Genomic DNA, 27,527 nt, shown 5'->3' on the forward strand with positions numbered 1-27,527 from the left:
TCACATCAGGACCTGTTCTCGAGTCTCTGGCAGGCGCAAAGCGAGCAGGCCACCTCCAACCAGAGCAGAGGAAGCCAGAAGGATGGGAACCACCTTGGTTATCCCCACGAAGGAGGAAAAGATTGAGTTCCCCAGGATGGCACCAAACTTGCAAAGCCCACTGAGGATGCCAAAGGCTGTTGCCCTGTGGGGAAGAAAAGCAGAAAGTAATGGTTAGGAGGGAGGTTCTTGGCATAGCTACAGAAGATCTGGATGGGTAATTTTGTGAATGCTTTTTGTTGCCCAGGCTACGCTTCTAGCAAGTAAAGCCAGGCAGAATAAATAAATAGCTAAATAGATGTCGCTGTTTTGCATGTCTGTGTGAATGAGGAGAATGCCTGTGTGTATTCATTTCTCCTTTTCACATCAGCTTCTCCCTAGCCCTAGAGTGGCCCACTGTGACAGCCTTTGCCCTCCCCAAAGACAGCAGGACACAGCCTGCTCTAGAACTTGTCAAAGCCCTGCCAAGTGCTGGCTGGAGTGGGTTGTCACCAGAGAAACAACCAGGGATCCCCTCCAAATCCTGCTTCACCCAGCAGCTAAAAGCATGCTGCCTTCAAAGCACAGTCCTTCTCTTTTCTTTCTGGCTCCCCTCAACAGCCTGAAAAAGGCAAAAAAGGCTTATCATGATGTCGCAAGGAAAGATTTCATCTGCAGCACATTCTCCCAAAGTTTCCTGTGCTGCCTCATCTCTCAAACCATTCTGTGCACATGGTTGTCTCCAGGCTGTGGAGGGGAGGGCTGTCACAGTGATGAGCTGTGAAAAGAGGCTGGGGGATACAGTCTGAAAGGCCAGACCTCCATGCACATCCATGGAAATGACAGACTTCATATTTTATTTGCCTGTAATTTCCATATGCCCATGCAACTCCCTGCATACAAGGCACCGTGCATGCAGAATTATGCTTGCAAATGTCTGTGCTGATCCAGTATAGCTGCAGGACTACCCAGCCCTTAAGGACTGGTGAAAATAAAAAAAATACGCCTCCCACATCTACATGTATCTAGAGTGACTTTTCCTTCAGGAACTGAGAGGCCAAAGTCAGAGGGTGGAGACTAAAAGGAGGAATGCTCTGAGCACCTTTTGTCAGTGGGGTAGAGCTCCACGGTGATCACGTCCAGGGCGTTCCAGGCGGCAATGCTGGCCCCGCAGAACAGGCACTGCCAGCCGATCATTGCCGACTCGCTGTTGCCGAAAAAGAGAAAGAAGCAGCACACTGCTGAGATCAACATTGAGCCACCTACGGGGTGAAACCAAGAGAAAAATGTTGGCACAAGTTCCCCCTGACCACAGTTGAGCAAACACATTTGTTGATAAAGATGCCTTTCAAGTGACGGCATTTCACCCCAAACTGAATTAAATCTGCAAGAATCCAAAAATACCTTGATGCTGCCTATCTGTCATTCTCTGATGCTGGAAACCAGCCTGAAAATGTTCTCAATGACCATCTGATCTTACTGATTGTCCTGCTCTATGGAGACTCTGAAGACAGGCTTTTCCAGGCAGGTTTCCAGAATCTCAGACATCCAGATGGACCCAGGAAGAGCAGAGGCAAGTAAACATGAAAGTCAATGAGGAGGAAGAATCATTGTGAAGGTTTTTCAACTTGAGTTTTGAGTGAAGAGCTGGTGCATTTCATATCAGATTGAAATCACTTGACACATTTCTAGTCTCAATTAGGATAATTTACAGTCAATTGTGTGAAGCACTTGAGGTCTCTTTTAATTATAAGAACATCATTAGATTTCATGGCACATTTGCACAGGAGCCAGAATTTTATGAACACCACCGAGGGAGAAAGTGAGAGCGTTCATGCTCAGTTAGGCACAGTTCAGATTCAGAAATATTAATGGCTACATCACTGCCTTCCCACCCCGTTGGGAATTTTCACCTGAAAGATGCAATTTTTGCAAAATCAAAGTATCTTTCACTGGAAAGTTGTGTTGTTGCTGGAATATCTCCATTTACTACCAGGAAACCAAACAATTTTTTGTTTGTTTGGGGTTTTTTGAGTAAATTTGACACCATCTAAAATAATTTGGATGCTGAACTGGAACTAAAATGTTTCATTTTGGACATTATGTTGCATTTTGCCACTGCAGTGCCCTGCCTATGAAAAGCTGCTGTGCAGGACTCCATATCCACTTCTCTTCCATGGTACCCGGCCAAACTACATCCCCCACTATGCGGTGTGGATATTCGCTCTGCTGAAGGGATACAGTGCAACATTAGGGTCACCATGTGTGCACCAGGAGATCTGCTGTTTGGCACAGGAGAGGGTTTAGCGGAACATGATAAAACTGAACTGAAGTCCCAGCGAGGCACATAACACAAAAGCGAAATTCAGTTTTCATGTTAAGCTGACCAGAAATAATATGTTCAACAGAGTTATACGGGTGGGATGCCAGAAGGCTGTTTCAATTGAAAAGTCCATAGTGAAACGTTTCAGCATGTCGTTACTAATTTTTGTCCTGTACTTTTCATTCTGCAGGAGAAATAAGCATTTAGAATTCCAGCTGTCATCTCAATTCCCGATGAAGATGCTGAAATGCTGACATGTTTGCAGGATGGACAATCTGATTCTCATTCAGCTTTATTTAATTTATTTCCCACAGACCCTCTGATTTGTTTGGGTCTTTTCTAAATCCACTATGTGAACGCTCATTTTCCCCCCCAGCGTACATTCCTGACACACCGGTGGGGGTCATCTTATTTTAACTTGTCTGACAGTGAGGCTAAGCTGACTGAACTTCCCTCTGTTCTCAGAAGAGAGAGATAGGTAAGCTCAAGAGAGTAAGTCATCCCTTGCCCCTGAGCCACATCCCTGATTTTATTAAATTCATTTGGCTGTCCCTTGAGGCATGTTTCCCACAGTACCTGGAGAGCATGGTCTGAACCCTGGAGGAAGTAACACCAGAAATTCCCAAAGTAATCATAAAGCTGATAAGGTGATAACCTATTCCCATAACGCCAAAGGGTGGCATCTTGCTTGGCTGTGACATGGTCAGTTAATCTGCCATATGCTCTCTGAAGCTGTTTGTAAAGTCATTTGAAAATCAAAAAACCAAAAGAAGGAACTCGTGGGCTGTCAAGCAGCCACATCAAATAATCTTTATGAATATTCATTGCTACAAGCAAAATGTTCATTTATTTATACAGAGTGCTATGGACATCAGTATCAACTCAACAGCACCAAGAGGTCCTGCTTCAACTCTGACCCTGTTGTGCTGAGCACTGGGTAAACATACAGGCTTTGAAATAAAAGCCAAAATAAAAACCAGAGGACGCCACAGATATACAGAAAAGCAGGGTGAGGAGGCAGGGAGAAAGTAACTTGCCCACTACCACGGAGTAGATCACTTGCCTCACCCTCGAGTCTTTTCACCCTTCTGCTGAGCCATCTCGGCTTGTGCTGGTGTGTGCAGACGCAGCGAGACCTTCACACTGACTCTTGGCAGAGTTGTGCTCCCACCCATCACCTGTGCCATGCACCCATCGTCCCCACTCACCGATCATCTTTATCCTCCCTATTTTGTCCATGAGTAACGCAGAGATGATGTTGCCTGGCAGCACAGACAGGCTGCCCAGAAAGCTGACCAGGTAGATCAGGAAATCATTGTCCTCCTCAAAGTCCAGGTGACAGCCTTCCTTCTCCTTCAGAAACGTGCTGTTTATGAGCCTGCAGTTGATGAATTTGTGTTCGTAGAGATCTGCAAGGGAAAGAAGCAAAGTCGTGATCCTGCTTGGCTGGTCTCCCTTCATACGGCAGCAACAGGAGTCAGGATCAAAACCAAATCAAAGATCTGAGAGGAGATCCTCATCAAATGGAAATGGCCAGGGAGTTTTTATTTTAGTGGCAAACTCTAGCTGCACGCTTGGCACCTGGTGGGTGCCAAGCTCATGCACTCCTTATATTTGTGGAGTCACCTGGACCAGTATCCCCATTCCACAAGGACAGGGCAATGCAGGCTCTTGGTTTCACGGCATTATGGTTTGTGCTCTATTAGAGTAGAAATGAAAAGCTGTTTCAGGACAAAATAATCAATATTTTACTGCTTACAATCATCAACCACAGGTTGGTTAAAATTATGTTTTAAGCCAAATTTTTTGAATCGAGCTGTTAAACTGCTAAGCATTTTGCCATTACTTTAACCTGCCAAGATCTGAGTGTAGACCTTTGCATTTGGTGTGCAGCAGCCAGTGGCACCAGAAGCCATGTGGTTAAACACTGATGGAGCAACCTGAAGCCTCCTTCCAAATGCATCACCCTCTTTTTTCCATCATCACTCTCATTACCCAGCACACACACAAACACACAGATCCCTATCATCCTTTCTCCCAGAATCTGATAAAACACTTTCTAATTACAGAGATGAGACCATAGCAGGAAGCCCATTACCAGTGTTACAAAAGACAGTAGAGATGATGGTGCAGTTTTCGAAGAAGGTCTCGCTGGATGTCACATCTTCAAAGTAGCATTCCTCAAATAGTGAATCCTCAAATCTCACTTCCTTGAATTTCATGCCAATAAATCTGTGGGGCAGGAAACAGAACTTCACTCTGTGCTTCAAGGTATTTTCTACACTGTATAGCGTGTAATGGCTATTTCAAGAGACAGACCACTAACGGCAATTTCTAGGGTCATTTACAGAAAAGGTGTTGCTTGAATGCATAACTGTCCTTCCAACTCCATGCTTACATATTTTGTATTTTCATAGAGAGATGGATTTGAAGAGGGTTTTTTTTTAAAGAGAGATGGACCTTTTAGGATTTCTGGCAGTTTTTCTACTCCTCTAAATAGTCACATCTAAGAAAGTGTGCTTCTAAGGCTCTCACTTTCAGTACTAGTCCATCTGAAGAAGGCATAATTTCATTCAGTCATGGCATTTTCTTTGTGAGCTGACCTTGCTGCTTTCCTTATTCTGTCCCTTCCTCCAGCATAAATACAAACAGACATTATCAGGAGCCCATTGAGCCATTTGGTGAAAGGCTTCTGACAGTTGTTTAAACTCAAAGTGATTTTTTTAAGCAAACATGCAGTAGAGTTTCTAGAGAGAGTGGGGAGATTATCTGACTTCAGCTTGTAACTGTCTCTGTTCAAGGACTATTGCTCATCATGTAATGAAAACAGATTACGCTAAAAATAATCAACTGTGTCAGGTGATTGATTTCTCCTCTGATGGGAAGCTTGACGTGTCTGACCTACCTGCCTGAAGGATGACACAATATTGATTTACCTGTGAAATTTTGCAGGGGCACTGAGAAGATGTATTAGTTAATGCACAAGCATGTTTGGAAGATGTAAGGCGCTATTAAGAGCAAGCATTACTGCTCTAGTTAAGGAGGCCACAACTGTCACCAAATAAAAAGCCTTCTAACACATACCCAGAAACTTAATTGAATTGAGCACTTACAACACAGTCGCGCATGATGGCTGTTTACACCATTAAATGAGCACTGCAGGGCTTCTTAACCGAAGCTCCTAACAGATATTATTAATGCTCAAAATACCACAAGAAGACTATTCAAGTCTTTTGCTCCATGTAGAAGGTTACAGTAAAACTTAAGCTGTTCTGCATTTGCCCAGTAATAGCCTGTGATGTATTTACTCCCAAAGGCTGTTAGAAGCCCTTTTCCTGCAGTTTGCTTTCTTAACATCCATCTTTAAAAGTCATATAGCAATGGCCTGGCGTTCAATGGAGTTTTAACTCACAGCCAAGGGCTGGAGGGAAAATGCAGCTATAAATCATATTGAGATATGCTCTGGGTATTACTGGAATGTAGTTTGATCAGGTTTTGAGTTATTGGAGAGGACCAAGGCAGGACAATTGTGATGCACATCACAGTTTTATGTCTTCATCCTGCAGGGTGCTGAGCATCCTCAGTTCTCAATGAAGTTAGTGAAAACTGAGCATCACCTCTGGGCGTAAGATAAGGGTCCCCAGTCCCTAAATTTGACCACCATTCACTTTTCACCAGACTTTGGCTGCTCGATAGGCAGGTGAATAGGAATTATGGGGCTAGGTTTGCACCATCAAGCATAGCTCCTTACTGCAGGGGAGGTCTCTGGAAGGACATGGGGACACATACTGGGGTCCCCCACCAATGTCTATCAGATATATGCCAAGGAAATGGAGACAAATAGTTTCTGAGGGGAGAGGAACAACCTGGCTGGGCAATGAGGTATAGTTTCACATGTGAAGATTAAAACAATGAGTGTTTTGTGTAACATTGAACATCTAGTGGGACCTCCCCACATAGCGCAAGGCAGCTGGAGCAACACCCTGTCTAGTCTATCTGAGGCAATGGGATCTCCACAGAATTTACATAGGGGTATTTTTCCACCCATTTTACTGAGATTTAGAAAACTAATAATGGCCTGCTACAACTCACTAGGATTTATATTGCTGTGGAACATAGAATGATTGGGGTCCAGGCTGGATGCAGAAGAAAAACCATGAGGTCCAGCCCAAATAGGAGAATAAAGGGAAGAAAGCAATGATGTTCTGCTAGAGAAACTTCACTGACTTGAAAGCTGTAAAAGAGAAGGTGACACACAAATTCTGTGGGAGATGCCGGCCGGTGTGGCAGAAGCACACCAGCACAACTGGCCATGACACAGCTCGCACTAATGGGCTGCAGGCTGGAGACCTGGGTAAGTCCTATCGAGGACTTCAAGGGGAAATAGCTTTTCATTTTGGAAATGCAGCAGCAGAGCAGTTTCATTACAAGTGAGGGTCTCTGCTGCCCCAGACCAGTAGATGTCAGTGTGTGCCAAGGAAAGAGAAGCCACCGCTTCATGCAGCTGCCCACTGCCCTGCTCCGGTGAGGGGCTGCTGGAAGGACTCCACACATGCATCCCCGTGGGTCTGGAGATGAGGGGCTGAGGCAGAGTGTGTGAAAAGCAGGAGAAAACGGATATTTGGTCTGTGGAAAACTGCCCTTGGCATGTGAGAGTTATAGACTGAGTGTCCAAAAGAACAACAGAGATTTTCAAGCTGCTGGAAAAAGGAAAAAAAAAAAAAAGCTTTCTAGAAATGTATTCCAGTTCACATGCATCGAACCAAGTTCTGTTCACTTACTTATCATTTCTGTATTCCCCGTTTCTATGGATCTGGTTTTCCAGGGTGAAATTAAAGGTGAAGTGTGACACTTCTTCGTCATCAAAGATCTTCACTCGGGATTCATATGCCTCTTCTTGGAGATACCGGATCATATCAGGGAACCAGACAATAAGGCCATAGTAACTATAGCAGGATGGGAGAAATACATTAGGGATGCAAGATCCTGGCATTGCAAATATCACGGTGCTTTTCCAATGATCTACTTCATAACTTGCAAACTTGTTCAATTCCTAATGCAAGTGGATTTCTAACACACAAGACTGAGCAAAGTGTCTCCCTACTCTAAACACCCAGCTGCTTTCAGAAGCATGTTGATCCGTTTTTGTTCACTTATAGCAGGACAATTCATTTAAGTTTTAGTGACATTGACTCCTTGGCTGGGAAATACAGCAATGTGCTATCCTTGCTGCCCAAGATACCAGCAGAGGAGCAAGAATTTTGGAAGCTCCTCCAGAAGACAGATTTCTGCAAGTATGAGGTTTTAGTTAGACAAAATTTACCTGTACAAAAATTACCTGTAGTCAGATTTAGGCTCACCTGAATAGCTTTTATCTAGAACAAGGAACAGCTGAGAATCAGGTAGGGTTGTGGGGGGTTTTTTGTGTGGACAAGGTCCAATGAAAGATCTAGAAGTGAGAAAGTTGATATACTACTGCCCTACTGACCATTTCTCAAGTCCTGATTTGTTCAAAGCACCTCGTGAAAAGCAATCAGATATAAGCAATCAGATATAAGCAATCAGATATAAGACAAAGCAATCAGATATAAGCAATCAGACTGATCAATAGTTTGTAGGAGAGCAAGGCTTAGTACACAAAGACTTTAAAATAAGACCAGGATTAATTTTGTAATAGTTTACTAAAATATGTAAATAAGTATTCAAACTGTGAGGGCCCTCTAGTTTCCTGAAAACGTTAAAGAAGTACTGTACCTTAAGGCCATTGTAAACCAAACCACAGCCAGCATCAGTGTGTTCATCCTGTACTGGGCTGTTAAACAATATAGCACGTTGTCCCAGACCTACAAATCCACAATAAAGAATTAGTTGCAAGGCAACCCTAGCAGACACTTGACAGATTAATTTCTGAGTGCATCAATTTAATGTCAGTAAAAAGGGCTCATTGGGGGAAGGTCAGATGTGTGGCTTATAGTCAGTGTTGTTTATAGTCAGATGTGTGGCTTATAGTCAGTTCAAAATTACATTTATCGAGATACATGGCTTACAAAAAGATCACTTATTCAGCTATGTGCCACGGTACTTGATCTGAACGCTCTGTAATGAGCTGAAATGCATGACTAGGACTGGGCTGGGATGATGCAGTGTTTCTCTCAGGTTATATCAGTAAATGTGGATATGAGCCTGTTCTCAGACCCTCTGACAATTTTGTCTTTTCAAATATATGCATGGTCTCAGGGGTGCTTTCAAACCGAGCTCCAAAGCTCACTGAAGAGCAAAAACCCAAACAGAGCTGGCACTTCAGGAGGACTAAGATGAACTCAGGTTAGGGATGAAGCCAAGCAGAGCAGGAAGAAGACCAAGATCTGCTCTTCTTGACCTGCTGCAGGAAATACTGCCATGAGGGGACATAACTCCTCATGCTTTTAACTTGCTACATAAATACTGTAATAGTGTAGCACCTGCATTGCTATTAATTAAGAAAGACTCTCCTTTACTTTAAGCTCATCCTTCTAGACTAGAAGATCTAGCAAGATTTTCCACAAAGTTCTGCATGGGTATAGGTAAGCATCATAGCATGTGTGAAAGGTTAAATTAGCTGAAGAGACAAGATAACATTGTTAGAAACTCAGTCTCAGCAGGAGCGAGGAGCAAGCACTCTTCTGAATCCACTGCGGGTGGTAAATTCACTTGGGCTTGGGGGAGAGGGAAATCTATATTTATCTGCACAGGAGAGTCAAGTACTTGGGGCTGTGGCTCATCCTGGAAGCTCTGCCATTAGCACAGCTGGACTACCGTGATGCTCACAGGGGCATTTGGGAGCCTGGCAGTTTGCAGATGCACACATCTGCATAGAAGTGCAATCAGATTACAGCCCTTTGCAAACACCAGTAGATTTTTTTGGGTGAGAGTCAAGGTTTCAAGACACCATGACCTGAAGCAATGAGGCACTAGAGCCCAAACCTCAAAAGCCCCTGTGGGATGTTTTTTCTTCTCTTTACCTGTTTGAAAGTGGTTGTGATTCTGACCAGCCACCGCTGGTACCAGGTCCCTGTTGAGCTCTGGATTTCAATAAATTCATCTACTTGCTTTGGAGTTTTGATGTAGGAAACCTGGAAAAGAAAAAAAAAAAAAAAAAGGAGAAAAAAAATATTGGACTGAAGTTTCCAGAATTGATCTTGGGTGGATTGTAAATTCCACTGTCTTCTGGGCAATGTCTCCACCTGATATCCCTTACTATCTTTTCCTCGAATGTTATCACTAACAATTGAGCTAACCGATTTAATTACAGCAAGATATTTTATCATAGAAAGAAGCCTGCCCTCCTTCTTTCCTTTCCCCCATCCCTCCATCCTTTCTCTCTCTCTCTCTCCCTTTCTGTGAAATATTTTAAGTGCATCACATCCACTTCAGTCTTTCATTTATTGGCTAATGTGCCTGTGCACTACCTTATTTCTCTATCCCTTAGATTCCCACTAGAAATTAAGAGTAGGCAATTATAGTAAAAAGTGTCTCCATGATCAGCCACTTGTATCCACATCAAACTGAGCCCTCACGATCTGTTTCTTCAAAGGCAACTGGCAGGAATATTTCTCATTCAGCACCTTTTAAGTACCACTAGCAGAACTTCTATGACAAATGAATGTGTAGATGGGAATCTTTGCATCTGAAAATGCATCCTGTCATCAAGTGAGCCCACACCACGCAATCAATTTCAGTCCACCAAAACAGTCTGAATTTTCAACACTGAACACCTGAACTGGATTGCTCAAGAAACCTTAAAAATAGGTCCCAGAAAATATTTGCTCAGTAACTTTAAATAAAGGACATATTCAAGGAAACCATGATCTGTTTGTAAACACAAGAAGGAGGTGAATATTTACTGAATAAATTTCTGAGTATGAATGAGTGCCTTGGCTCGGCTGTGGAGTTTCCGTGTTCCTCTTGCTGGCACCGTTTAAATGTCAGATCTGGGAACTGTCCCGGTACCAGCTGACTCACCACAAACTGACAACTTCTGGCCTATCAGAAAAACACAAAATCTGACAGTTTGTGCTACACCAGCCACACTGATCGTCTGCCCATGCCAACGGATGTCAGTAAATCTTGATTCAGCCGGCATGCCATACCTCGAGGTGCGATACTGAGATCAGCTCATGCTGTAGCAGTCATGACACTGTTGGATGGAGTAATGAACACTAATGGGTGCTGTACAGCTGCTCCTTCATTCTCCTACTCAGCTCAGACTCTCATAGTGCCCTACTTTGATTTTTTTTTTTTTTTTTTGAGTTTCAGTCCTCTTTCCCCCCGCCATGCAGCGGGACTGGCCAGCCCAGCTCAGTGTTACAGCAAAGCCAGGTAGGGATTCAGAGAGATGGTCTCTCTCGCCTTTGCTATCAAGGTTCACATTAGTCAAATGGTTGGTAGCCTAAAAATAACACATGCTCATTAAGTTCCTACCTGAACCTGCACACAATTGTCATGCACTGATATTAATCTTTAATTTTCTTGAAGGATCATTCCTGAGGGGCCCTATTTCGTGACAACCCTTCTGAACATGGAGCCTTGCTCTCCTTCATGTTCAAAAAGACATGTTTTACACACAACCATATCTCCTTTTCTCCATCCTTTAAAAGCACGTGTCCTCCCATCTTTAAAAGCATAAATCAAGAGCTATTCCCTGGCTGGCTCACTGGGAGTTTACAACTAAATTATAGTAATTTGCAACTAACCCCAGCATACACCTTTTATCTGATTTTACTATAAACAAGTCCACTGGCGTGACCTTTTTCACAACAAGCAGCAGACTAATGAGCAATAGCCACTCATCCCACTTTCCCTTGGAGAGATTAAAGATTGGGTATGAGGCAGGTGGAGTTTGGGAAGCTCATTAGAAGGTACGTGAAGTTTAATCAGAGTTTGATTAGAAGCCAGAATGGAGAAAGGAGTGCCTCAGGTCTCTCACATGACTAATATCTCTCTTATTTGGTTTTAGTCTCTTACAGCAGACCAATTAAGCATGTGTGTAATTGGAAAATCACTGGGCTATATGCTGTAGAGTAACACCAGGAATAATGAGTACTCACTGCAATTCACAGGATTGACTAATTCTTGAAAAAACAGACTGACATCTAGCATTAAATGCACAAAACATATCTCAGAGTCCTTTTTCTGATTGCTGGGGGAGGTCACATCGAAAGAGTCTCAAGGAGGAATAAACTGGTGCTGTGCTGTACCAAGGAAGGTATGTCCAACCTTTCTTTTTACATGCTGATGGCTTTGTTAAACTCACCGTAAACACCCTCTCTGGTTCACCCTTGGCCCGCATGTTGGTGTCATGAACTTGCTTGAGTATCATCCAGGCTTCATCGTGTTTACCGATCTGAAAACACCAAAGAAAAGGAAAACAAACATTGGAGTTCCCATTGGAGCTCTGTAATTTACCAAAGCATAGAGAAATCAGTTCTACAGGTCCAATATAGTGGAGAAGCACACATACAGCACTGGCTGCATTAAACACAAAGAGCCAAAAGCACGGTTTTGTATTCACAGAGTGCAGCATCTCTGTGCTGAAGAAAGGAGTTACCCTAAAACTGTCTGAGGCAGGAGAGGAGTCAGGAACAGAGCTTTAAAACCAGATCAAAGAAGAGGAGATGGATGAGGAGACCCAGGCTCTAATCCCACCTCTGCTAAAGACTTGCAGAGTTAACTTGAGCTAGGTATTGCCACATTTCACATCTGTGAAATGGGAATAAAGAATACGTGTTTAAGATTTCTGAGGCTTCTGTATTTTACTCAGTAAAATGTACTCTGTCCTTTGGTCTTCCACCAGGATTCAGTAGTTACACGCGCAAACTCTGTGAGATGTTTTCAAAATGCCTTTCTTGGACTTATAAAATTCCCAGCATTCACCACCTTCTTTCTGTACCACATTTGTCAGTGAAATACTAACCACCATTGATTGACCCCATAGTCTGTAGTCTTTGGGGTTTAAGCAATCTGTGGAGCTAGTGTACACACGTAAGAGTGGTTTTGCCTCTGAGCTTGTGCTATGTGTGTTTGATGGGACAAAGACAGACAGACGGTGACACATTACAGACCAGCTGTCCTCTGCTAGTGTCAGACTGCAATGTTCAGATGAATCATCTTACCTCCAGCAAAAAACGTGGGCTTTCAGGCATGAATTTCAGTGCCACCAGGGAGGCGATACAGGGCAGAGAGCAGACAAGTACAAAGACTCTCCAGCTGTGGAAGTGGTACTTGGTTCCCATACTGAACCCCCAGCCTGGAAACAGCAAGAGCCAAAAAGTAAAAATACTGACCCGGCATTCTGAATTTTTCTTTCCTAAAGCAGCTCTGAACTTTACAGCTCTGTACGACAAGGGGACAGGTTGAAAGTTTGCTATTCTTGGTAATGATGGCTCTTAGAGATTCAATAGCATGCTCAGTAGATAACAGCAAGTGAGTTCATGTTCATTACAGAAAATGGAACATACTTGTTCAGGATCTGCCTTTTAAAAACCTCCTTTTATCTCTGAGTTTAGAAATCAACTAGTGATAAGAATAGCTCCATGCAGCTGTAGGCAAGTAAGGCTGGGAAAGGGTAGAGGAATCAGGGCCATTTTGCTCCAATAGCCTCTGTCATATCAATCAAAAGCATGAACATTTCTTTATACTGAGTGTACTTTAAACATGGTAGAAATGAATTGATAGATAGGTAAACGTTAGTGTTTTTCTTCATGGTCTTTGTGGCCTGTCCTACTTTCCTCAAACAGGATTTTGCAAGCAGCTGGTGTCACTGAATACTGAGGGAATTAATCTTTTCCAGTAGCTATTTGCTTCTGATGTTTTCCTAAGATATACAGGAGTTATGAGGAATACCATGTGACATGCAGATTTTTGCTCCTCAGAGCACGAATATGTTTCAGAGTCTGCCCACCTACCTTTTCCCTCCCACTTCCAGCTCTGGGCAGGGAACCCATTCCACTCCTCAACCCAGTCAGGTGAAGTCAGATGTGACTCCAGCCCACCGCACGCTGGAGAGACATGTCCCCAGATACACAGCCCTGGGAGTGTTGACACTTGGCTAAGGAAAAGAGCATGTGCTGTCCTCACTGCTATCATTCATAGCACCCAGTCATTCCGTGATTAAAGTTACTTATTTTTGATAACTGGATCGATTTTTGCAATACAATCTCAGTCCCGTTTTCCCTGAACACGCTGACATTTAGATTAAGAGCTCAGGCTCTGGCAGTATAATTCAAGGCGTGTATTTGAAGCTTTTGACGCAAAGCAGTCTTCATCAATCCTATTTACAGTTTTAGTATCAGTCAATCAATCATGCAGCCAATTTATGAGACCTTTTGTGTGCACTTCAGGTATCTGTTATTTTCAGTGTTGTTTATGTTGGGATGTGTAAGGACTGACTAACGTTACCTGTACGGGCTTTTAGGGTACTGTAGTGAGGCAGGAATGTGGTGTTGTCAAAAGTCAATAGCACAAAACAGTTACCGTAATGTGGGATGATGCTCCAAGCCATTGCTGAAGCAAAAATGCCACCGATCATCCAGAACATGCAAAGCCAGCTCAGGTGTTCCCCCCTCTTCTCACGAGATAGGAATTCAGAGAAATAGGCAAACACGATGGGGAGGGATCCCCCAATACTGAGGAGAAAAAACAGCACATGGGAAGAATAGGAGTCTTCAATGTCTTTGTAGCTAGAATTGCACATATAAAGAGGGAAGGTCACACTCACAGACATGCTGCACAAAAGTGAGACTTGTAGGAAAAATGCAAATTTCTCTTCTGCTGGACTCATCTTAGACATCAAAGATAAACAAGATCCTTCTCATGCTCTGAAAGCTGAATTTCCTCTACAGTTTATATAAAGCCAGTGTAATGCCCTGCTCTTCACCTAGACATCTTCTCTTTTGTTATTTTGTGATCACTCATTTTAGGGAGGCAAAGTACAGGCAGGCGATGGGAACTGCTGAGGCTCTCATTGGAGGCCCTGGCAGTAAGGATTGTAAAATGAGGTGGGCATTTATCAGTCTCACTCGCCTTTCTGCACAATTTGGGCAGTACCAAAAGAATGTAAATGACCAAACTTTCTTACTGCTGACACTTTAAGGGTCAAGAGTGAGGTAATGCAACCACACGTGCTAAACAGCAGTGCCATCCTGGCTCGGTACCAGAGGTGCATCTCCGGAGCAGCCTTCCTCTCCCACCCCGCACACCCAAACTGCCGAGCTGTGACAGGACTCCTCCAGGACATGGGACAGATTCCCCAGTTACCCACCCGAGGCCTGAGATAAGGCGGCAGAAGAGGAAAAAACCGTATCCCTGGACGAAGGAGGAGAGGAATGTGAAGGCAGCGTTGATTGCAAGTGATATAATGAGGCATTTCTTTCTTCCCAGTTTATCAGCGAGGCCACCCAGCATGACAGCCCCCACCATCATTCCTAAGTAGACTATCAAGCCTAGAATAGAGACAGAGAGACAGTGAGTTTGGTAGCTGGGTAGAAATAGTATGCAATGTAGAAGTAGATTTTAAAGCGTCCATATGGCAGCTGATGTCAACCCGGTACGCTATGCAATAAAGTAGAGATACCTCCATCCCCCCCAAATTAGCTATCATCTCAGGTGCCACAAACTCTATCCATTGGTGAAACCTAATTTCCCCATCTTCTGCCCATGAGCTTGCACTGCTCCCTACTGCAGTGCTTCATGCAAAATAGTCATACCCTCATTTGACCAGACCCACATCTTTCCTTCCCAACCGCACTGCTCACATATCCCCTGCACGTAAGCAATGGCCAGGCATAAGCAGCTTAGGATACACGTGTCCCAGCTATGTGCCACCAATGATACAATGGAATTCTGATGTCTTAACTCTGCTAAACCTCCTGAGCGCAATGGGACTGAGGATGTGTAGGGAGGAGGCTCTCTCTGGCTGCTGTTTACATTCAGAGAGCTGTGAGAGCAGAAACACTGCTAAAGCGTGGCTAAATCTCTTTGCAGGTTACCTGTCCTACCCATGCTTCCTTTGCAGTATATCATCTCTTTCACTCTCTGCTTTTCCTAGCTTTATCTGAAAGTATCAGTCTGTTACAGAGACTCACCTTGTGTAGCACAGCTACTTCCTTCATTACTGAGCCAAGATCTGGCATCTAACTAAAGGATAACATACAGAAAAGAGTGCAGTCTTGATCTGAAAATTTCAGGAGAAGGGAGAACGTACTGCTTGTCTTCACGGTTTGCTCTAGAGAGTTATCACTGACATTGTTAAGAAAAAGGGATTCTTCTTTTTAACTTGACTTCATTAGATCTTCTACCATGGGGTCCTCAAAAGACAGTTTCAGTGACTACGTTTAGTACCGGGCTGAATAGGAGAGAATGGTTGTTTCTCCAAACAGGCTCCCTGTACCCAGCTCCCTATGTGCTTGCAACTCTGGCCTAGAAAACATGGCACTTGTCCTTGGCTCTTCTACTGACACTGCCACCAGAAGGGCCACCTATTATATTGCCTTCTCCTTTATCTGGGTACCAGTGTAAATAGCACTAATAAATAATGCTTATAGGTCCAGGATTTTTTTTTTTCACTTATTTTATCTACTTTCCAGATGTAGAGACTTCAGAGAGCAAGAACATTGCCAGGAATAACCACAAGCTATGGTCCTTTTGCTGGCAAAATTCCCGTTGAGGCCTGAAGGAGTTATGATATGAAAGGACAGCAGGATCAGACATTAAGCATTTAAAATCTAATAGCAATCAGTGCTGGAGGGTTGGAAACATGGGTCAGCTAGAGTGAAATGATTTGCACTGCTGTTAAGGAGTAACATCTGGGAATTGATCAGGCCAGCAGCTGGCAGCACATGGACCAGGTCTTTGAAGGCTATATTGGCCTCTGGGCTTCAGATTTTTTTTTAGGCTTGTCTGTGAAAAAATCTCTGTTCATTCCTTTGAGCCAGGAAAGATGTAAGGATGGAAGGGATCAGGCAGGAGCATATGTCTCCAAGGCACCTCTGAAAAAGCCCAGATGAGGCAAGACCACAAGGAGACAGACTATCAGCAGGTGGATCTATGCTACTGAAGTTATTCTGAGTTTCACAGTGCAAAAGACAAAGCCCTTCATGCTTTGTCTGCTTGCTGTGTGTGGCTGCGGCTGCCTCTGCCTTAGCACTGCAGGACCAAAGCACTTGGTGACCAGGTGACTCCACAGCATGCTCTGAGGGCTCTGCCAGCTGCTGACATGGAAGGGTTTGGGGCAGCACATCCAAGCACACTGTTACTGCATTGGCAGCTCCTTGGCTACTAAGCTGCATATGTTTCAGAGCTGTCTACTGCAAGCTAGTGGTCCACAGAGTAGGAGCAGTGTCACCAGCGTCAGAAGAAAGTGGTGGCAACAGCTGTGTTTCCTGGGGAGCACAGAGGTGCAAGAGGCTGTTCCCAGAACACCTCTTGTATCATCTCAGACACCATAGGCAGGATTATAGTCTATGCCTATAGGCTGCATAGTCCTGCTGTGGAGATCCTGATGGGGCCTGGTCATGGCTGGATATGATCCAGAGGAGCTGAACTATGTCAGGATGGAGGAATATCTGCTTGCCGAAAAGCAGAACTTGTAGTGCAGGTGGTTCTTCAAGGAAAAAATGATGCTTGGAGATGCTTGGAGACTGGGGGCATGTCAGGTTCAAGAACCCAGCTGAGCAGGGGATGAAGGAAACATCATAACTCAAGAAAAGCAGCAGTGTTGCCTGCATCCCTGGCCCTCAGTGAAGGCAACAGATGCTGAACAAGTAAATACACTGCCTTAACAGGAAACATTCCTATTCACTGGCAGAAGAAATGCAGCTAAAAGAAACATTTTTCAGGCATGGTTGAAGAACATCCCTTTGGAGAGTCAATCGTCACCTTGAACCAAGTGTTGACTTCTCTTGAGAGCCAACATCTTCCCCAGGACCTGTTCTGTCAAACACGTCACTTGGGAAACAAGGTGATGATGAATTTTTTTGCAATTCGTTAATGTTTAAACAAGATGATCAGTCTGAAGGCTGAAGGCTGTTCTGTGCCATCCAGCAAAGCTGGCTAAGGACTAATGCAGAGACTTATTTGGCAGCTGATTCTGTCTTTCTTTTGATTGCGAATGCCTGCATTTGATTTGAAATGCATTACTAAATTAAAAGCTATGCAGCAGAGAGCCACTGCAGCATTTGAACGGTGCTTGTCTCACGTTGATCAGAAGTGGAAAAGTTTGGACTTCTGAAATTTCCCCTGTTCCATAGCAGGGCAGTGGGGTCACCTCTCTGTGAACAGTTCTGCTTTCTTTTCTATCCACATGATGTCTAATGGGCAATCAGGATTTTGTGAACTCTGTTCTTGCCTCTTAACAGCCTTTGTACCGGAAACATGGCACAGGATTTTGCCAGTGCAGTTGTACCTCCACCATAAGCATGTGGCTCTGGGCAATCAATACCCACACTCCCTGCCCGACCCTCCTCACCCGAGCTGTCCTGGTGAGGTGATCTGAAGGTGCATAAAGGTTTCAGGCACTGATCTGGAGCAGTCAGAGAAGATTCGTACACAGCTGGGAATCTGGGATCTCTTTCTCTATTAACTTTGGTCTCCAGCTTGTTCTCTGAAGTGCAAATTATAAGGGAGAGCTGAAGCAAAAAACTGGTTCAGTCCAAAATCTTTCTGAAGGAAGAATCTTAATGCAGTGCTGTAAGCTTAATGCTTTTACCCTGGCTCCTGAGCCACATTCAGTGCAGCAGCTCTGATCTCAGACAGAAGACAGAAGTGATGATGCACCCTGTGTCTGCTCACCGGTGCATCGCAGCCACCCATCTGACAGTGAGCCCTGCCAGCACCGTGCGAGCGGCTCACAGCACAGCTCAGCCCACACCGCCAGACCCCGATAAGGAAGAAAAATTGATCTGCCAGAGTTTGTTTTTTTTTTTTTCCCTGGAGAAAATCCCTGGGTGGCAGATGTTCATCCAAATCCTCTTAGTAACAGAAAATGTCCCAGGTCAGGAGGAGGTGGAGGAGGTTTTTACTGTCTTCTAGCTGGTGATTTCCTGCAGCCGAGTACCCTGGCTGGTGGCACAGCAGCCAGCTCTCTGGCCAGGGCAAGAATGGGCTTAGCATGAGACATGGCAGTGTTTGAAACTAGGCATCAAGAAATGGAGTGGAGCTGCTTTTGTGGACAAACCCCTGCAGATTCTGACTAGAAGCCCAAACTTGTGATGGAAGGGAAGATTATATCTCTGCAACACAGCAGCCATCGAACAGTGAGCAACATAAAACACAGCAAAGTGGTTAATGTCACAAACTCACTTAGAGGATGGGGCTTTAATTGGTTATCATATGTGATAAACCAATGGATGCATTGTCCCTTAGAAATTTAAAACAATGAAAATCTGTAGCAAAGGAAACCTCAGGGATGACCAGAGACTGTCCGCTTGGCCACTTTCTGAGGGGGAGGATTCTAGTTATAGAAATGTTTACTTCAGGGCTGAAACAAAATCAGCAGAACACTTTATTATGATGAAGAGGTCTCTTTTGGGAAGACTGCATGTTTTGGCCAATATCATCAAACCTTTTTGGGCGGCTGCTATAAAACACTCTGTCAGCTGACGGATCTTGGGATCCAAGGTGCAGAACAATGTCAGGCTTTGCAGATTGCTGTGTCCTGGATTAACAATATGGTGGCAAGGACCCAGGGAGGAGTGGAATAGTTACTGATAACATCTCCGTGCAGGAGCAACAGTCTTCTGGAGAACACAGTGATGGTTGTTCAAAGAGATCCAGCTTGTATCAAGGAAATGAAAATTTTAAGGAGAATTAGACCAAGAAAAGTGATCACTAAATGGTATTTCTTTTGCTGTGTTACTTCTGTCCACCAAATATGCTACAGAACAACATTACAATGGTCTGTACCAGAGACTTGACTTCAAAACTCGGCTTCAAACCACACAGACCTAGACTGCTAGGAGGGCTCAGCTTCCCAGTTAACACATGCAGTGGTTAGGTGAAATGTTAAGGGCAACTCTGAATAACCCATTATTTTCAGACTATTCCACGAGTAATGGAGTATAATAAATGCCTGTGGGAAAGTCTGCAATTGCCTCCCATAAAATCTGTGGAAAACCAAAGAGCAGAAATTCTAAGAATAAATTTCAAGTTATGACTCATCCAATGTTGAAGTTATAAGAAAAATATGTGACCACTGACTGGGCTTAGTCCCACTAGAAAAGAGGTAACATATACAGCATTTTCACACTAAGAAATTTATTGGCCTTTACTGAAGTTGTGTGCTCCATGTCAGACAGGAATTGTGGACTTAAAAGCTGAACTTCTAAGAATAAAGAAAGGCGGATACAGTACATGCCTATGCGTGTGCTAAACTGTCTTTTTAGTCTTTCAATATATTTAGAAGTAAGGGTTTCAGAAAGAAAACAAAAAATTCAAGGTTTACCTAAATCTCCATCACAAGCATGAATTGCTTCCATTGGCAGTTAATGGGATTAAAGTTCTTAAAAATGAGGCATATCTGAAAATAATCCCTTTCAAGTCAGGACAAGGACTCGGGGAATAAATGGAAATATAAATGGAAATAAATGGGAATTTGAGCAGAACAAAACCCAGCTCAATGGGAAGAATTAGTCCCAGAGTCCTTGGGGCTGTCAGGAAGGTGAGGAGGCTTCCCGGGTCCAGGTGCAGGCTTCTCTCACCTCTGCTAACAGGTCTGCATGGAGCCAGTAACCCCAAGAACATGGAAGCTCCTACCTGCCTTCAAAGCCCAGGCCACTACCAGCACAGCCCTACAGTAAAAGAGAAGGCTTTTGAACGGGGAAAGCATTTAGACAATGGAAAAGGATTAGGACCTTATATATCTTGCAATTTAAACTGTAATAAAAACAAAATCCAAACACGCTTACCAGCGTAGCATCTGTTATACATGGACACACTTTATGGACACAAACAAAATTTTGTGAGTCAGGTCTGGATGATTTGGAAGATGGATGAGGCAAGCCATGGGATCTTATTGTGCGTAAGTAATTTAAAGAGAGGAATACACCAGTGGTAGTCCTGACTGTCTTGTGCTCTAGCGATGGCCAGCATGTCCCAGAACAGGGGACGGTCTCAGCAGAGGATAAACGGGGGGCTGAGTGGCCTTTTCTCCCTTTCTTCCTGAAATTTCTTATCTGCTTCTCCCTGTAGGCTTATTAGTGCTTTCCCCATGAATCTCCTTTGACCTTGTAAATGGAAATCAAATGAAAGGGCAGTCTCGTTGCACTTGCTTTGTTGATTAAGTACAAGCAGAGAGACTTCATCTACAGCTAATGGCTCTGCCACTGAGAAACGGATCACCCATGTGAAAGGCGGCTTTCCATTTTCAGAGATCTGGGGGTGGATATCGGGTGAATCTGGCTGCTGAGATCGAGGGGATTCTGCACATTAAAGGCAAAGGTGGATGCGTGAATCCACGAGCGCTTTGACGCAGCACCGGCGAGGCAATGCACACCGAACACTTCAGCAAGCGCTGCCAGCACGGCGTGGGTGGCTGTTTACACTCAGCCGGCTTCACAGTCCCCCCACGGGACTTGTCCATCACTACAATATTCATGGGACCATCTGGTTCCCCCCACCCAACCTCTCTGCTAAAGCAAAGTTTTCAACGGAGGAAGCCAAACAAATCCTTTGCTGTTAAACGAAAACCTGTTCCTGCTGGCTCTCGTCAGATGAAATTCCCGCAGTGTTTATAAACGGGGATGCAGTCATCTCCATATCAGACCTGCACAAGGTGTGGGGTGTTCCCAAATCAAAAAAGCCCCTTTTTTCCCCTAGCATGTCCCTACCACTCGGGGTGGTGATGCTCCTTGGGCTGCAGGAGCGTTTCTGCCCAAGAGCAAATTTGCAGCCAGGAATTCGTGCCCGATGCTCGGGACGTGGACACAGGCAGGTCTCACCAGGGTTTAGCCACCTGCCATGTTGCAGGTCCATGGCCATGGAGGTGCAAAACAGGCAGCCGTGGGCCACGGCAGAGCAAGGGAGCCATGGCTGGGCTTGTCTGTGCTTACCCAGAAAAAAAAGTAGTGGAGAAAAGCCACTGAGCTCTGCCGAGGGGATTAGGATTTACTGTCATATCAGGTGAATTCAGGTCAATGAGAAACTGAGGCCATATTTTATCTCAGCTGATAATAAAACATCCTCTTCGCACAACCAAAAGCAGGGATATTGTTACACAGCCTATTTAACCTGACTCACACAGCCAAGCCTGAATTGCCGCATAACTGCATAATTACTAATAGGATCTTTTTTCTATTTTTTTAATCTAACATTGCGAGGCTAAGAGTCTGTAAGATGATATCCTCCTTAAAATATTATTATTAAATCATAAAAAGAAAAAGGGAGCTATGTGCCTGAAAGACAGATTTTATTCTCAGCATTGGTGTGGCTGTTTTGCAGTTATGGGCAAAGCCCTTAAAAATTTTCTTGTCTCAGTTTACTGAACTGTGAAATGATGATAACACAACTGCAGCGCTGGGGATCTGGGAAGTCTGATGCTTTAACTGTGCCTTGCGTTTTTTATATGCAGGATGTGAAAAAGTTTAAAACGTTACTATGACACCATCTTTTATACTTGCTGGGTATTTACTGCTCTGCGCTTGCAAATATAATATTTAGTCCTCTGAGAGGTGATTAAAAGCACTTGAAGATATAAATTTATATGATATTTCTCCAAATAATGATAATGTGTGCCTTTCAGCAAACAAGTAAATACAAATTTTATGACTCTTCATATGACTATCCTTAGCAAATAAAAAAAAAATCTGTTTCTGACAGGATGTATTATACTGAAAAGGAATATTCTGTTCCAGTAAATTTAAGAAATTAATTATTATTATGACCACTGTTGGTGAAAGCTCAGCAAAGCAGATTTATCAAATGAACACGTAAAAATAATATTGTTACAAGTTATCAAACTTATTCTTAACAACTAGTGTTAAAAACTGATGAAATTAAACTGCTAAAATATATACAGTTGTTGTTTCTTTTTTTTTTTTTTTTTGTAATACCCCTGCAATCACCTTCAAAATAGCATTTCACATAACAGAAAACCTCCAAATATGTGTTTTGTCCCACTAGGGATATTTAGGGTTAGAATAGCTGTTAATTTGCATCTGATGGTGAGATGTTTATTTTCAGCACAAAATGTAAACGTTTTCTAAGATGTGTCATATTCATTTCACACATTTCATGAAACACTGTGGGCATCTGTTTATTTGTAATTTGTGCACAATTTGGCCATAATTTGCTTGATATTTTTCCATGCTTGCTTTCTGAGGGAGGAAAAATACGCAATATACAGAGTATTTAATGTCCTTTTAGGGGAAGCTGAACTTCACTAAATTGGTCTTTAGGGGGCATCTACTTTAGCTCTCTTATTTGTCCCTTCTTATTTCTGCAAGACATTGATTACTTAACTGATTTATTTCCCATTTTTTCCCTCCTGGCCTCTCTTGTTATGGCTGAGACCTTCTCTTGTGTTTAAATGTTAGCAGCTGCCTGGAAGCAACCTTAACTCCACCTGGGATAACCTGATTATGTTTCCTTAGCAAAAATGTGTTGAGACGAACGGTCGCTTGGGAATAAACACGAGCTTGTCTGTAGACATCTATTAGTACATGGGGATAAGGTAAGGGGCAGTAACTCATGTGTGGATGATAACCCTGCGTCCCTAAAACCTCATGATAATTTGAGGGAAAGCTGTGCCTTCTCTAATCAGCCCTCCGTTCATTCTGTGCAGACACACTCTTACAAGATCGTCACTGCACATAAGGCAGAATTTGAGGTGAAGACCTCTTTGATTGCCACCCATTATTGTGCCAAGCCAACCTGTAAGTATCATTGAACCCTGAGTACTAGCAAGATCAATTTGCAATAGCACAACCCATAGACTGTCGAGGGAATGGAAACCCCAAGGGAAATGAGCGTGTGTTGGAGGCTCTGAGCTTTGTTAGGCGATATCTTTTTCTAGTTGTTGGTGGATGGGTGCTGAAGCTAACCCAGGAAAGGTTTTGAGGAAGATTATGTTCTTGTTTCCATCAATAGCACTTCCCCAGCCTTTCCCTTCAGGACCCGATATCGGGCTGTCCTTATGCCGTGTACCCACAGCTGCTCAGAAAAGGGATGAAACCCTCTTGCAGGGGCAGTACTTGGGACACCAGGCTGTGCTGGAGGCAGGTGTGCACCTAAACCTCGTGTCCCTGCACTGCCCTGCAGCCCGCCAAACCTCCAACACCCTCCACTCCCTGCTGCTGCCCTTAGTTTGTCAGAAAGCTCTCCTCCTCCTCTCCAGACGCAGAGATCTATCTGCACTCTTCCCCTCTTACTCTCCAGCAGCCCTGTACCCACTCCAGTCTCCTCACACCCTAGCTTCTTGATGCCCTTGGATGTTCATTACTCATATCAGTGCACAGCTCTGCAATCTAAAGCTTTCTAAGCCAAGCTTAATTCATTTTCACAGAGGATGATCTCACAAACCTCAGATCCAAGAGGAAACCTACAGCAGAGAAATATCCAGCAGACAAGAAAGTATGTTTAACAAGTAAGACGGACTGAATCAGACCTGTCTCATGTACAACACCAACTAGTAACAACTGAATGCTACCATAAATATCCACTTTCCTCTCTGCCTCAAACTAAGATGAATCAATTTGTCTTGTTTTTAGGAAAATTCTTTTTTTTCCTCATATTTAAGCCACAAAATAGTGTGAATACAAGATTTGACAGCAGATCCCCCAAAGAAACAACTAAGGACAGAAGAAATTGTTCTGCAAAACCAGCTTCTCAAAAGTTGTCTTTAAAAGTGGGCAGGAAAGGCAGCGAAAAGAGTGCTCTTCCCCTAATTAGCAATTCCAGACTAGCTTGGTTAATGCGCAGGAGGCTGGGGTTGGATACAGACCCAAATGTCTCCTTGCTTATTCAGAGCTTATCAGAACACCCTGAACTTTCAGCCTTGCAAATACTGAGCTGGAAAAAGCAGAACGAGCTCTCTGGGGAGATTTCTTGTTCATTTTTACCTGTGGTTGGGCCAGAAATACTTCAAAGATAAATTTTCTTGTGACATTTGAAGTTTTCTGACTCAGGTGCCTGCCAGAGCTTGAGCTCTATGGAGACAGATATTTATGGGGTCAGAGTTTCAGAAGATTTCAGCTTTCATGTAGTCACCAAAATAAATGACCTGCTTTTCAAAAAAGGTCCCCTCACTGAAAAGGCACCCAGCCTGGTGTCCCATAGGGAGCTGGTAAATTCGGAAGTCCCTTTGAAATCAGGAACCAATTGTGAGCGATTTGCTTTTAGATATCTGACCTGAGATATTTCGAGCTAGAATTTTTAAGTGGTTTGTGAAGCAAAAAAAGTTAGCAAACTCTTTAAGGCACAAAACTATGCACAAGGCTAGCTAACTATGGAAATAAACACCCTGATACTCAAGTTCAGAGAATAAAAAAGAAGAAACAGAAAAGTGTCTAGGACCTCAGTACACTGAGAGGTCTATATAAGGATAATTATCTATTGCCTTTGTCACATGAAAATAATGCAAATAGAATGGAGTCAAGGGCTGGGACCGAATCCAAAATCTGCATTTAGCTTGCATCAGGCAGGGCTTCTGGGCCAGAATGTATGAACTACAGGCCCTGATGATTCCCCTACAACCCTGGTACATGTCCATCCAGACACACTATCCCTCTCCTAAAGCAGTCCTTCCAAGAGCTACTTTATTTTCCTTCCAGATGCGCCATACTATTGCACAGCTGGCTCTCACTACGGGTCATGCTGGACGCTCTCCTGATTCTTGGAGATCTGGGAGACTTTGCCGTCTTTGGCCTATAATGTGCAAGGGAAAAAATCGTTCATCCAAATATTTCCACCCAGTCTCACTCACAGTAACTAAGCCTTTGTATTTTGATCACAGGGAGGTGTCAATGGTGATGCAAAAGAGATGTTGCCAGTAGCCTCAGCCTTTAATCCCTACGCAGCGCATTAATTGCATTCCACAGACCTAAGAAGAAACCTCCATAGGCTACTTCTGACCCAGTACATATTAGCAAATTGCTCTGACTGAGAAGTTAGTGAGCAGAATGAACCGACTGCACAGCTGATCTGCCGGTTGGGACACTGGGCTGAAGAAAAGGGGAACCTGGCCACAGTGGAAAACTTTGGAGAACAGGGCAGCATCAGCAGCCACAAGGTAACAGCAAAGTGAACCAGAGCAAACAGACCCCCATCTTTTATAACTGTCATACATGGATGGTACTGCTTTGTGGACTTCTCATTACAATTTAGTTTCTAAAAGGATTGAAATCTGAGTCACTAGGTACTCAAACAGGAAAAGCCACCTTTAACCTTTCACTTATTTGTCCCTGAACACCCTTATGGGTTTTGCCCTGTGGATCTGCTGACTGCGATCTACCTTGTTCAGATCCAGCCTGCAGTGACCAGTACTGGGGTCACAGCATATTCATAAGGTGGGCTTAGATGTGGTGCAATTCTGCTGCTTTTGAGTAGCTGCCTTCTCAGCACCATGCAAACCCCTCTTGAGTCTGATCCACCCAGCCATGACTACACAAGACATACAACACAAGAGGAGAGTCATCAGAAGATCCTGAAATCAGTTGGTCACTAGAAAAAGATGTTTTAGCTACTGTCTACTGCATTAGAAGAGCTGTTCACAAGTGGCACTTACCTAGCATCCCTTTGTTCGAACTGGATAAGCACATATCCTTCTCAGCACTGGGAAGAACAAATCCAACCACAAACACCTCCACCCCATCTGCCATCAGTGCCAACCCTAAAACAAAGAAGAGGGTCCACTGGAAGCGTCCGTGGCCACACTCCTCAATGATGTTCTCGTACTGGTGAGCAAGTTGCTCCTCATCCTCCATCCTCTCTGCCATAAGGTCAGCACGGTCTCTGTACTCATCAGCCACGGCAGGAGCTCGCTTCTTCTGCTTTTCTTTAATGTCATCTGGGTGTGGGATCCCTTGGTATTCCCCCTCATAAACCTCATCATCTTCATCATGGCCTTCTGTAACATCACTCTGGGCATCTTCTTCATGACCGGGCTCATCCCCACCACGATAGTAGCTGTCATTGCGTGCATACCCTTCATAGTTACCATCCTGGTACCTGTAGTCATCTGAGACTTGGTTTGCCTCCCTGCCCCCTTGATAGAGGTTTGTGTTTCTATATCCGTCATCCATTCTGAATGGAGATTTCTAAATGCTGTAGACCACTGTGTGTAGGTACTGTATTATATGTATTGATTTGTGCAATTTCTGGTATTGGTTACTTGAACATATCTTCTCTCTGGTCTTTGGAACTGATGGGATACACAGCTTCCCGGGCTCAGAAGGAGAATTGCTATATAAAGGTTCTCTCTGACAGAGTCTTACACAGCTTTTGATAACACTTCACTTTTCAGCTGTCATTTGTGACTTGCTGGCTTCTTCTGTGCTTTGGGTGGGAAGAGCTGCTGTCTGGTGAACAGCAAGGGAACAGCAAATTACACAGCCAGGGAGCTAGGAGGATTTGACAGGTTTCTCCTGATTCATTGTGGTGGTGAAGGTCATGTCCTGAGAAAGAGGAAACAATATCAATGAGACAGCAGTAGGCTTGCAAGCACACATGCACTGAGTTTAACGCCCAACATTTTGAATACATGCTTTTCATTGCAAAAAAATGGCAACAGAGTGTTTGAGGAATGTTTTTGCATCATCAAAACCCAGTGCCTCAGAACAAAAAAGAGCATTAAGAATTACCAAGTTAAGTGGGAACCTAAAGCAGAATGTAAAGCAATGTGTGGTTCCAATTTCTGTCATTCCCACAAGTCCTGCCACCCACATGTGGTGCTGGTTTCTCAGAGAGCAGAACAGTACTGAGCTGGGTTGCTGGAACAGAGCTCTCAGGTTGATAAATATGTTTCTGTCCATCTACCCAGAGTACGCTCATCCCTGATACCTACAACTGGCTAACATCATAATGACACAAAATATGAGCTTGGTTTTCTTTTTCATCCAGATCCCAAACTTCATTTTATTTAACGGCTTCTTTTTTTCCCTAGTGTCTCTCCGACTGTATGACAGATGTACAACTAAAATGCAGTGTCTGCCAAGATAAA

The 27,527-nt window shown here is 43.8% G+C and overlaps 1 protein-coding gene across 2 annotated transcripts; it reads right to left on the bottom strand.

Moving 5' to 3' along the window:
* SV2B (synaptic vesicle glycoprotein 2B) lies at nt 1–26,610 on the bottom strand. Of its 2 annotated transcripts, XM_072870444.1 has the most exons (12): nt 26,094–26,610; nt 14,640–14,820; nt 13,853–14,004; nt 12,493–12,626; nt 11,634–11,723; nt 9,343–9,453; nt 8,096–8,184; nt 7,123–7,287; nt 4,440–4,573; nt 3,550–3,750; nt 1,121–1,280; nt 1–184 (listed from the first exon to the last, which is right to left on the bottom strand). In XM_072870444.1, the coding sequence occupies exons 1-12, from the start codon at nt 26,608–26,610 to the stop codon at nt 1–3; spliced, it is 2,118 nt and encodes a 705-aa protein (XP_072726545.1). The 2 variants fall into 2 exon arrangements, with proteins under 2 accessions (XP_072726545.1, XP_072726547.1); XM_072870446.1 differs by lacking the exon at nt 3,550–3,750.
* Between the last annotated feature and the right edge of the window lie 917 nt (nt 26,611–27,527).

This window comes from Ciconia boyciana, chromosome 8 (genome assembly GCF_034638445.1).
Source record: "Ciconia boyciana chromosome 8, ASM3463844v1, whole genome shotgun sequence".
NCBI lineage: Eukaryota > Metazoa > Chordata > Aves > Ciconiiformes > Ciconiidae > Ciconia > Ciconia boyciana.